This window comes from Trachurus trachurus, assembly GCF_905171665.1.
Source record: "Trachurus trachurus genome assembly, chromosome: 7".
In the NCBI taxonomy this organism is placed as follows: domain Eukaryota; kingdom Metazoa; phylum Chordata; class Actinopteri; order Carangiformes; family Carangidae; genus Trachurus; species Trachurus trachurus.
The window spans coordinates 5,888,101-5,900,147 of NC_139901.1; the positions used below are offsets into that span (position 1 = coordinate 5,888,101).

Here is a 12,047-nt window from a genome sequence, read left to right on the forward strand (position 1 = left end):
TCTGTTTCACAGATGGGAAAGCCCATTTCTTGTCATTTGCTGCCCTCTGCTGGTCACATACAGCTACAGCAGGAACAATATGTTGTCTGAAAACAGCGAGTGCAGTGGTTGTTGAGGTATAAACCTGAGTTCAACTTTGTGTTATTCATTTGCTTCACTGTTCACTAAATCCCTTCTACAGTTTAACCCTGAACACATAAACCAGAGTATGGCGACTTGTCAACACTGCATAACAGTTGTAGACTTTAAACTTTGGTTCACCCATTTCAACCCAGAATAGTCTGATCATAACATTTAGAATATCACTTTGTGAGTAAAATAATTGATGCTGAATTACATTTATATTTGAATGCATCGTTTGATTTTTGTGGCCAAGAGATGTTAATTAAGATTCTGCCTAAGATGAGACTTGACTGTGGAAATTGTTCTATTCATCTCTTTTGAGAGTAATAAAAAACAACAACAAAGGCAACTTTTTCTTTTCCAACATTTTATTTTACAAACTCCCCATAGCTCCAGCGTGACTCTCAGAAGTTCCTGTGAAAGACAGAAAGAGGAAAAGAGTTACCAAACCCAGTTCAGCACGTCCTGACAATAAACATCCCGTCTGAATTTGCATCAATATTTCCACATTAAAGTTTTTTTTTTTTCCAAAGTAAGTGTACTTATTAGATTTACTTCATGCATATCCTAGATCTACTCTACTTGTTAAACAACCTTGCAGTTTCTGCCTGTGGACACTGTTAATGCACCACACTGGAGAAAACATTCATGCTTTGCATTGGGTACATCAGTTGTATGTTAAGAATTAAAGAACAGCTTCTTACTTTGCGACCACGGTGTCGTTCTTCGCCAGCCTCAGGATGGAGTCATCGGACTCACCCTGCAGGAGGAAACAGTCCGTTATCTCACTGCAGAGCCAGCTTTACACTACAGTGCAAATTAACAGGCACATACTCAGGAGACCAAGCAGCGCCCGCATAGACAATCACACATCCAAAATCAATTAATACCATTTCTAATAAAATAAAGATGAAAGAATAATAAATATTAAAAAGGTACAACTAAGATTGAGAGAGTGTATTTAAAGTGCAGCGGTGGAGGGGAAAGGTGTGAGCACATTATCAAATCAAATATCTAATGAGGAATGATTGTTACCGACTTGAATCACAATGCTCTCAGAGTAGGGCTGCACGATTCTGGGAAAAATGTGAATCACGATTTTTTTTTGCTTAGAATTGACAGGGTCTCTGCAGGTTTCACCAGCTCAAATTTAAGACTTTTTAAGACCTTTTTAAGACCATTATGGATGAAATTTAAGACCTATCATGACAAATAAAAAACGTACAAAAGAAATGCGGAGTCACAAAACTAGAAATTGATTGCAATATATAAGTTGCGTGTTAGGCTTGTTTGTAGTTGAAAAAAATACATTCAATAAAGCACAATGAAGTGTCGCAGGAGCATCTAAAGTAAACTATTTGGGGGCACAAAAAGAAATTGGGGAGTGAAATTAAAAATGTTTATGTAACACATTATTTATTTAATTCACTGGCAACCAGCAGGCAGATGGCTTTAAGCCTTGAATAATGTTAAGGGTCACACGTGACCCCTTTTTACATTGGAGAACAGTAAAAACACCAACACTTCCCCTTTGGCCTGAAATGTGATGACTTCTAAATGTGACCCAGAATAGACAAACATGGAAATATTTCAACTTCTTTGATCAACAGACACGAGCCACAACCTGTTCTGTATTATGACCAGCACAATATTTGACACATGAAGTAAATAAATTGGCTTTTGGTCAGCCCTATATATGTAAGGGATAATGTATAGTTCGGAGGTTGTTATGGAGAAATAAACCCCGACAGGTTGTATGGAACCCCGACGCGAAGCGGAGGGGTTTCATTCAACATGAAGGGGTTTATTTCTCCATAACAACCGACCAACTGTACATTATCCCGCTTATTACACGGTTTACGAGTGAAATAATTAATTTGAAACCTAATGTTGACCAAAATACGACTTTCATCGATTTAAAATTGCATTTAGCGAATCTGCAAGACCGGTCACTTCCGCTGTTTTGCCGAGCCTCCTCCCGTTCGTGCATTTGAAGCCTTTGATAATCAATCAGTGGATCGATGGATTACCATACACGTGTTAAAATGTGTGTATTGTGTGTAGTCGTATCTGTCATAAACAAGAGATTAACTTTACTGTTTACGGGGTGCGTTTGTGTCGCGGAGCCGCGGTGCCAGCTGCACCGAGACGAGAGGAGAGCTGACACCGGGTCAGAGGCTCTGATCAGCAGGTTTGGTTTCCAGCAGCGATGTGAAGGAGCCTCCACTCTACTTGTAACAGGTTACAAATCATTTATCTCTAACATCACTATTAGTCCGACGCTGTTTAATGACGGTAAAAATGAAACACAAGGTAAATATCCTGCATAGTTTCTCTTTTCTGTGCTGCGCTGATCAGAGCGCCGTCCCTAGCAACGGTCTGTTATACATGACGACGGTCCGTTATACAGAAATAACAGACCGCAGAACGCAGCGCTGGACCAATCAGAGAGCAGCATTCAATAGAGCCGTGTAATAATATGGTATTAAATAATGCTTGAATAAATGTGAACTACCGTAAATTCCGGACTATTAAGCGCACCAGCTAAATTTTAAAAGTAAATAGATTTTGTACATATATAGGCCGCACCTGAATATAAGCCGCAGGTTTTTCATGTTGTAACATGAGATATTTACACAGAAAGACAGTACACGGAAGATGTGTGGAACTATACAAGTCCGCTCGCTTTTCCGCTGTTTTGGTTACGCTCCTAGCCATGTGCATTTGTTGACAACGAAGCCGGCGAAAAATCAATAAATGGAGCGGTGGATAACGTTACATAACATACGCGTGTGTGTTTGTGTAGTACCGTCATGAACAAAAGATTATGGGTTACGGAGCGCGTTTGTGTTGCGGTGCAGCAGAGACGAGAGCTGGGACACCAGCGACCAGGTTTTCACAGCCGTGAGACGCCAGGTGAAGACAGAGAGCCTCCGTTCTCACTCGTAACAAGTCATGTAGCGCAAAACCATCACAATTACTCCGGAGGCACCAACACGGCATCAACACAGCACCAACAGACAGTAACATGACTGGTTAGAAAATAAAACACTGCACCAAAACGCAAAATTAGTGTCTTCTTCGGCGCATAATCCTTCCCCACATGTCTGTCTCACTAGCGCTTCCTGCTAGAGCGCCTCCCGGAGGCCGTTAGCCAGTAAAAATCTATAAATTAGCCGTATCGTTGTACAGGCCGCAGGGTTCAAAGCATGAGAAAAAAGTAGCGGCGTATAGTCCGGAAATTACGGTACATCTTTTTATTTAAAAATGCTCGCCCATGCTCGCCCATGGTGGGCAAAAGAAAATTTAAGACCTGTCTAAAATTATTTAAGACTTGAACACAATAATTCAACAAATTTAAGACATTTTAAGGCCTAAAATTTAGATTTTCAAATTTTAGACTTTTTTAGACTTTTTAAGACCCCGCGGATACCCTGAATTGACATCACAATTCTCTGGCACGATTTTTTTCACAAATTTAAAATGTTTATTATTTATGTGTTAAGCTCAGTGGCAGGGTGGCATGTATGTTTTTTGTGATGGGGGGCTGACACAGGCCATGGCAGGGCCCTACAGGCAACAGTTTAATGAATGGGGTAGTAGATTTCAGGTGCGATTCCATACCGCCTTGGCTTGCATTACATCAATGTTGAAAGTTGACTGACTAATCATGTGTTATCATAAGACATTTATTGAACATACTTAAACACCAGCTATATCAGAGACTTACAAAAAGCCACACTTCATGAAATGCTGTTTCAACCAACCACAAAAAATACAATTTAAATAATTAATATCAAATGTTGCACGAAAAACGTGTAAAATTCTGAGAGCAAGTGAATAGAGTATATTTTCACACAAGCAGTGTTTGGGTCGACTTGGGTGAACTTTGGGTTTGTTATGTGAATGCTGCCGGCCCTCGATCATGGATGTATTTTATTAAGCGATTCGCTCCAACTGCCTGGTGTCTCCATTGTTAAAGTTTTGCGTTACTTCTCAGACTTTGTTTTTCTTACATCCGGGAGTCATGGAAACATGACGCTCTGCCAGCGGTGCGGACTATGGAGCAGCAGAGTAAACGTGTGTGAAGGATTAAATCCACTGATTTGGCTAATGTTAATGATAACTGTCCTCTGCTTCGTGACATGTCCCTTTATGCCCGACGAAGGTGCGATGTGAAGACACTTTGTCATAGGTGGAGAGAGACGGCAACGACAGTGTAGCGTTTGGGGACACTTGAGAAACTCAGAGGAAAACCGGATTTGTTGAATGTGAATCGAGATCGCGATTTTTTAATGACTTATCATGCAGCCCCATCACCGAGCAGCTTCATGTGACAAGAGTGAGACACTCACAGGTTACATAGAGATAAGTGAAACTAAGGCTGTCTTTACACTGCAGGTCTTGATGCCCAATTCCGATTTGTTGCCTATATCCGATTTTTTTGACGGTCTATTTACATGTTCTATCAGAAGTGACCCAGATCTGATAATCTGCATTTACACCTGCTGTGCCTGCATGAAACGACCCGCTGGAAATAAACTAGTGATTTCAGGAAATTGTCACGTAATAATATAAGAATAAACAAATTAAACAAAGGTGAGTCTGGTGTTCAGAGTTTATATTCAACACGTCACTTACAAAGTGAACGTTACAAAATAACGTTCGTGAAGTGGCTGTGTGGAGCGGAGCTGCTGTGAGATGAGCAGCTGAGTGACGGTGACAGTTGTGCCACCGTCTGATCCTCCGTCGCTCACGTTGTGAGGACGGGGACAGCCTCACACATTTGTATACAATGTTTGTTTTTCCTCTCTTGATTTCTTATCGGCTCGGTTCAGTTTTTGCCGGTAGGAAAACGTGAAATCTGGTGTTTATCTCGCGCTCCCTCGCTTGCCCTCATATCGATCCGCATAGAAATGAATGTTACTGTAGTGGCTATATGAAAACAAGAACTAGTGAGGGGGAAAAAAACAGACGCGGGGACACCACAAAAATTATTTTTTTATTTATTTAAACCTTTATTTTAACTCGTTGGTCACTGAGGTTTCCCTCATTTACAGGGACGACGAGTTTATTAAACACTGTAACGCCTGTGACAGTGATTACAGCTGGCCACGGTAGTCCAGGTCAGCCCCACGTGTCAATCACAGGCTACAGAGGTTCAGCGAGACGCATGAGCACGTGAATTAATATTATCATTGATGACGTATGACACGCATTGCCAGGGAAGATCCGATCTGTCTGTTTAGACTGCAGACGCATTGGCAGAGATCCGATTTGTATCTGATTTATTTCCACATATAACGGCAATATCCGATTCCATGCGCATTTGTCCCGTTTACACATTCATGTTACAGATCCGATCTGAGCCACTTGAGAGAAAAAAATCGGAATTGGGCCACTTGAACCGTGCAGTGTAAAGACAGCCTAATAAACCATGGAAAGAGAGAGCAGGGGCTGTTGAAGCTGTTCAGTTCCTAAGATGTGTTGACTGTTCATTATAAAAATGGTTCAGCGGTAACACTGAGCACTTCATCTTCAGACAAACATTTTCTAAAACTCTCTCATGTACTGATCCAGGGTTCCTACAGCTTAAGCCAACTTAAATTTAAGACTTTTTAAGACGTTTTTAATGCCATTTGAAATTAAATTTAAGACCAACTTCACAATAAACACAAATGCAAAAAAAAACAAAAAAAAAAAACGTCACCACATCTATTACATAGGGTTAGGGACAATTTTACCCACTTTCCTATGTGGTCCAAGGTAAAGTGACTGCTACATGAATGATTGGGGGGGGGGGGGACTGATTTGGGAGCTGGTGGCGGTGAGAAATTTAGCGTTGACGGCCACCAGTAACTTCTCTATGTCAGAATGTTACCAATTATTTTGAGATTTGAGACTAATTATAATCATAAAATCCCACTTACCAAGTGTTAACATTTTTAAGACGTTTGAAAAATTGATTTAAGACATTTTAATGCCAATTAAGGCCTTGTTTTTAGATGAATGAATTCAATGCCTTTTAAGACTTTTTAAGGATCAGTAAGAACCCTGTGATCCCAGCCTTTGTAATTAGAAAAGTCGTGTAGAACTGAGGTTTGAGAGACAATGTCCCCATTATGGATCAACTCTTTGATCCGTGTTTCTAAAAACTATTCTACCTGCTGAGTTGTCAGTGGATTACTTTGACCTTGTGGTCAGCATGCACATTATCCTCAAGACTTCTGTCCGAGATAAGAAAAACATCTGAAAGTACTTGATGCTCCAAATCATGTCGTTGGTGAACAAAACAAAAATTCCTGGTTGTGTCGTGCAAACATGTGAGACAGTAGGGAGCACACCAACACACACTCAGCTCTGACTTACCATTCTGCGGATGGCGCCACAGATAGCGTAGGTCTTGAACTGACCGTTGAAACGACCGGTCACCTTGTCAACCTGCGGAGGACACGGCACAGAACGTCAACACCAAAACAATGTCAGCACACGTGAAACAACACAGATTTCTACTGTTTGTGTTCATATTTGAAGTTCTTTAAAACATTTGTGAACATCTAAAATAGTTACAAAAAGTCTGACAACAAAGACCCAATCGTAATTCATAGCCTCGTCACACTTACTGGTGTTGCATAATCCATCACAACACTAAACACTACCACTGCATTGACTATTAGTGTAGACCTTCTAAACATATGCCAATTACGCAGAAGAGGCATAATCTGTTGTTGAAATGTCAGGTTGTTCATAATGTTTTGTTAACATCTTAAATATACTTATTTGCACTAAAACAAATGGGGAAAAAATGAGAGTATTCCTTATATATAGGTCATTATGCTGTTGTTTTACTGGTCCGGCCCAACTGAGATGAAATTGCGCTGTGTGTGGCTCCTGAATTAAAGTGAGTTTGACACCCCTGATATCTAGACTGAGCCTGTTATCTGTGTGATAATCATCGACAATGCACACTGAGGAACACAAAACAGACAAGATTCCTGATTTTACCTCAGCAATGTTGATCTGGATGGAGGCATGGTCCTTGGCTCCAATGATTCTGTTGCTAGCAGAGCTGAAACACACACAAAGAATTAGCATTATATTTCATGTTCATCAAATACCACTACAATTACATTCCCACAGCTGATCCACTTCAATGACACAACACAGTAAATCCGTCTTAGCGATTTAAAAAAAAAAGAATATCTATCGTCACATTATGAGATGAGCTTCCTGGCAGTTTGACATTAGAAAACCTCCTGGCAGCTATTAGACAAATACATTGGCAAACAAATTGCTTAGCTGGTGTCTACAATGTCTTTCATTACTGTTTTCATCCAGACCTTGATAAGTATATAAAATTAAACAGAAATGTGCAACTCTTTTTTAAATTGTCGTTTTTCACAATTTTAATTGAAAATCTAATGGAGGCATCTCTACTCCACAGCCAATAATTTTAGGTTTTGTTCTTGGGACCCACCCAGAGATGCCTCCCAATAGCATCACGGTTTTCCTCTTTTTTTTTTTTTTTTTTTTTAAAGCTTACAGTTTAGTGTAGAGTTTTGTTTATTTTCTCTCTCCTTTTTTCCACCTTCCCCTGCCTTAATACACACAAACAATATCTAATACTAACACACACACAATTTTATGACAAAACTGATTAACTTTAAATGTTTTGTCCATGTTGTTTTCTATATTGTATGGTTATGTTGCTCCTCTTGTCTCTAGCTACTGTCACACAATAAAAAAGACATAATAATATGTTTAACATGACTGAATATGATAGTGTTAGAATACTACCATACAATTAATTTATGTAAAATGTAGACTGAAACAAACTAGATTACATGCTCACATCCTCTCCATCCTGAGCCCCGGGGTGAACCCGGTTCACCCCCCGAAAAACAACACCTCTAAACAGATAGAAATATTAAGACACTCACCATTTACGTGGGACGTAGAGGTCCACGAACTCACCGGCGTCGTTCTGCATGTTGACAGGGTTGTACAGGTGGTCGCCTACAAATCTGAAGGAGACACACATCAGAAAAAGACGACGCAAGACAATCAAACGAGTTCTCGCTGACAACCACACACAAAACCAGCGCATACACACACCTACGTTTAAAAAAAAATCCAGCGTAAGACACGACGAAATACTAGAGTAAATCCAGTAAAAGGCAAGGCAAGGCAATTTTATTTGTATAGCCCGTTTTTACAAACAGTTTGTCTCAAAGGGCTTTACATGGCATCGTAACAACAGACTCTCACATCGACTGAGGAAAAACTCCATGGAAAACCCTTTTAACAGGGACAAATCGGAGAAACCTCAGGGTGAGCAACAGAGGAGGGATCCCTCACCCAGGACGGACAGACGTGCAATAGACGTGCAAATGCCTCTCTCTACAGTGTGGCTCTATGGTGTTAGCCGCCTAGCATCAGGCTAGTTAGCCCGGGGAGCGGACGGCGCGGCCGCATGTGGCTGCTCACACGACCCGAACAAACGTGGTATTTAGTCAATTTCTGCGATTAACATCGTCGAGCCGCGGCCCACGGTCACACAGTCACGTTAACTTCGACAAAACCTCAAAGAAACGACAGCTACGTGCGGATATATAATGAAATTTAAACGTTTTAAGAGGAGAGCTCGACATGAACCTACCGTATACGACAAATGGCCGACAGGAAAGAGAGAGCGGCTCACCAGGAAGTCGAAGTATCCTCGGCTGACGGGTCGTGTCGCCCCCTGCTGGACGGAACCACACGCAACTAACACAGTGCTTGTGCATTATGGTCTGTATGCAGGGGTCGAATCAAGGGAAACTTTGTTTATTAAGATTCCCATTAACTTCTGCATAGCATCTGTTATTCTTCCTTTGATGCAAACAAATTATATGGTGAGAATAAAGAATAACATTCACACTAGACAAATTAGCTACATAGATGTTTTAAAAGTAAAATAGCTGACCAGATGACTCTGATTGAACAACAATTGAAATTGACAAGACAAGACAGCTCCAATTGAGTATATCTATATAATTCTATAATAATAATATATAATACACTAACCCATATATTTATAATACCCATATATTTATATCAAGTATCTAATCACGATTAATGGAAGTTCATTTTTAAATAATATTTTTTTGAAAGCATATACTATTTCATTGTTTAATATAACTTGCTAGTGAGTTCCATTCTTGTGTGTGTTTAACTGACATAGTTTTGTGCTTAGGTAAGGTAAAACAACCTCCAGCTGCATATCTTATCAAAAGCTTATGTGTGTTGTTGCAGAAAGATACCTTTTCATAAATCATAAATTGACTTTTTGTGGTCATGACAGATCTGTTAAAAACCATGAATGAATATAAAAGTCTATTTTTACATCAAACCAAGAATGATCCTCATGCATTCTTTTAATATTCATTCTGAAACCACAAGACAGCAGCATGTGCTGCTTTGTTCTGAATCAGTTGCAACACCCTAATGTTCCTAGAAGATGTGTACGACCAAACTGCAGAACAATAATCCATGTGAGCTAAGTATAATACTACATCATCTAACATTTTCAGACAATGATGTGGATTGTAACTCTGGGGCAACAGTTTGAGAAATGCCTTTTAAGTTTTAACATGACAAAATAATCTCTACGCAGAATGTAATCTGTATTTTTATTGGAAGTTTTCACAGAGTGTAACAAGTAGTAGCTGGTATTCACTCAACAAAATGAAACAAACACTTACAATTAAGTAAAATACCCAAATATAAATCTAAAAAAATAATGAATGAAAACACCATGTTCTTGGGGTTTTTATGGGATAATTGCGCATTAAAGCCTGAGTTTTCCTACTTTATTCCAAAAGTGTTGGATGGGGTTTATGTGCAGCATCACAACCTGTGCTGTGCAGAAAAGGACTGAAGCATTATAGGACTTTAACCATGATAAACAGTCCAGACACTGCCAACATGGACAACACTGAGTACCTTCTTCTGGTGTGTTTATATGATACAAAAGTCCAGACAATCTTGATTTTACATTTATTAAAATGTAGTAAGTATACAGTAAACATGATACAGATAATATATAAGAATGCACACAATGCACAATCAGTTTGTATTTGACAAAAATATACTATGAGCATGTTTTTTTGCTGTTATTTCCTATTACATGATACATGTAACAATTATGTGATATTATTAGGCTGCATATCACATCCTACAAAGCATGTAGAAAATTAGACCCCCTCCCATTAATGATGTGTGTGATACTGCTAAAAATGCAGCAAGACACACATTTCATCACAAGTAAAACATTCATGTCCATGACATGACTAATATTGACTAATATATTTATATTCAGCCCATCAAAAAGGGTTAAAAGAGTGACTATATTTTGGAGCAATGTGTCAGACAGTGTTCCCCATCACCATCATCAAAACACCTAATATAGGGAATATATTTTGGAGGGATGGTGTCCACTCCTCCACTCGAGATCCAGAGGCACTGATGCTCTGGCAGCACATGGTGCTTAAGACATTTATAAGCTATCTGGACCTTTACTGTGCTTAACTGTGATCCACCAATAAATACATAAATAAATAAATAAATAAATAAGACATAATGTTTGTTTAGAATAAAAGTAGAGGTATTTAAACAATAGATCAAAATGAGTGTTCAACTGATGCCAAAAATGTAGGCTCTGAGAAAGCAAGTCTTCCTACAGATGCAGTAGATGCCACTACATCAGGGACTGTGACTTGTCCTGATGTCCTGTGGTCATAGCGTCACTTTTTTTCAACACACGTGCATCCGACAGCGAGGTCGTACGGGCACCTGCACCAAACATCGTTCTGAACTCTCTGGTAGACGTAGATCCTGAGTTTGATGGGCACGGAGGTCATGTTTGGCACCGTGCAGTGTTTGCACTTGGCGTGCGGAATCACAGAGGGCTCTCTGTTTCCGTCAATATCCTCACTGAAAGAAGAGGCAAAAAAAAAAACATGTACATGTGACTTTAGATGCAACACAGACTCAGAAAGGTAATGTGCCCTGTCCTGGTGATCTGACTTATAGAAGCCAAGACTAGAATTTATTTTTATAGCAAAGGGCTGTATATAGTATATACTGTATATATACAGTATATGTATATAAAAATTTTCCAGCAGAGACCATCTGTAAATGAAATTTAATACTTGAAGGATGTCAAGTTTTTTTTAAATTTTTTATTGCTATTCATTTCTGACAACTCTTTATCCAAACTAGTTGTGTTTAAGCATAAAGCAACCTTTAGGGCTTCAGCTAGATATGAACTTTTAAAGGGCTGTTCTAACTTTTATTTATTGAAACATCACAGATTGTTTCATTAGTAAAGATCAGCTCTATCAAACTCTAGGGAAGTAAGCTGAATTCTGATGGGGGTAAGATGCTCTGCTCTGTACGACAAAGAGAGAACTCACATTAGGTCCCAGGGTGCAGTCAAAGTGTGCTTCTGCTCCAAGTGCTCGAAGTGCAGCTCGTTATAATCTGAAATGTTTCTGATTTCACAGTCCTTTGGACAGACCGGGGCATCACCATGTGGGGCACCACCATGTAGGGCACCTCCATGTGGGGCACCACCATGTGGGGCACAAAATGCTGTCCCCATCAGCACCAGAAAGAGCTGGAAACACAGGACATAAAGACACATATTTTAGATCCACATCAGTCCAGAGATTATGATCCTATCAGCTGTTCGCCATATTTCTGTCGTTTTGCATTTGCTGTTTCCCCTGCATCTTGCAATTTTAATTACACTTGGAAGGTATTTTGATGTTACTGTTAGGCGGTGCAAAATATTATATTTAGATGTCCTGTTACTACCAAGAGTCAGGACATCGGATCTGTCTTTGGAAGCAGAACAGCACTACTCCACTTAAAGAATTTGC

The 12,047-nt window shown here is 39.6% G+C and overlaps 1 protein-coding gene across 1 annotated transcript; it reads right to left on the reverse strand.

Moving 5' to 3' along the window:
* Window positions 1-473: 473 nt before the first annotated feature.
* On the reverse strand, window positions 474-8,837 carry rps21 (ribosomal protein S21). Its single transcript, XM_083975881.1, has 6 exons — window positions 8,783-8,837; window positions 8,064-8,147; window positions 7,129-7,192; window positions 6,493-6,564; window positions 828-883; window positions 474-537 (listed from the first exon to the last, which is right to left on the reverse strand). The coding sequence occupies exons 2-6, from the start codon at window positions 8,111-8,113 to the stop codon at window positions 528-530; spliced, it is 252 nt and encodes an 83-aa protein (XP_083832007.1). The 5' UTR covers window positions 8,114-8,147; window positions 8,783-8,837; the 3' UTR covers window positions 474-527.
* Between the last annotated feature and the right edge of the window lie 3,210 nt (window positions 8,838-12,047).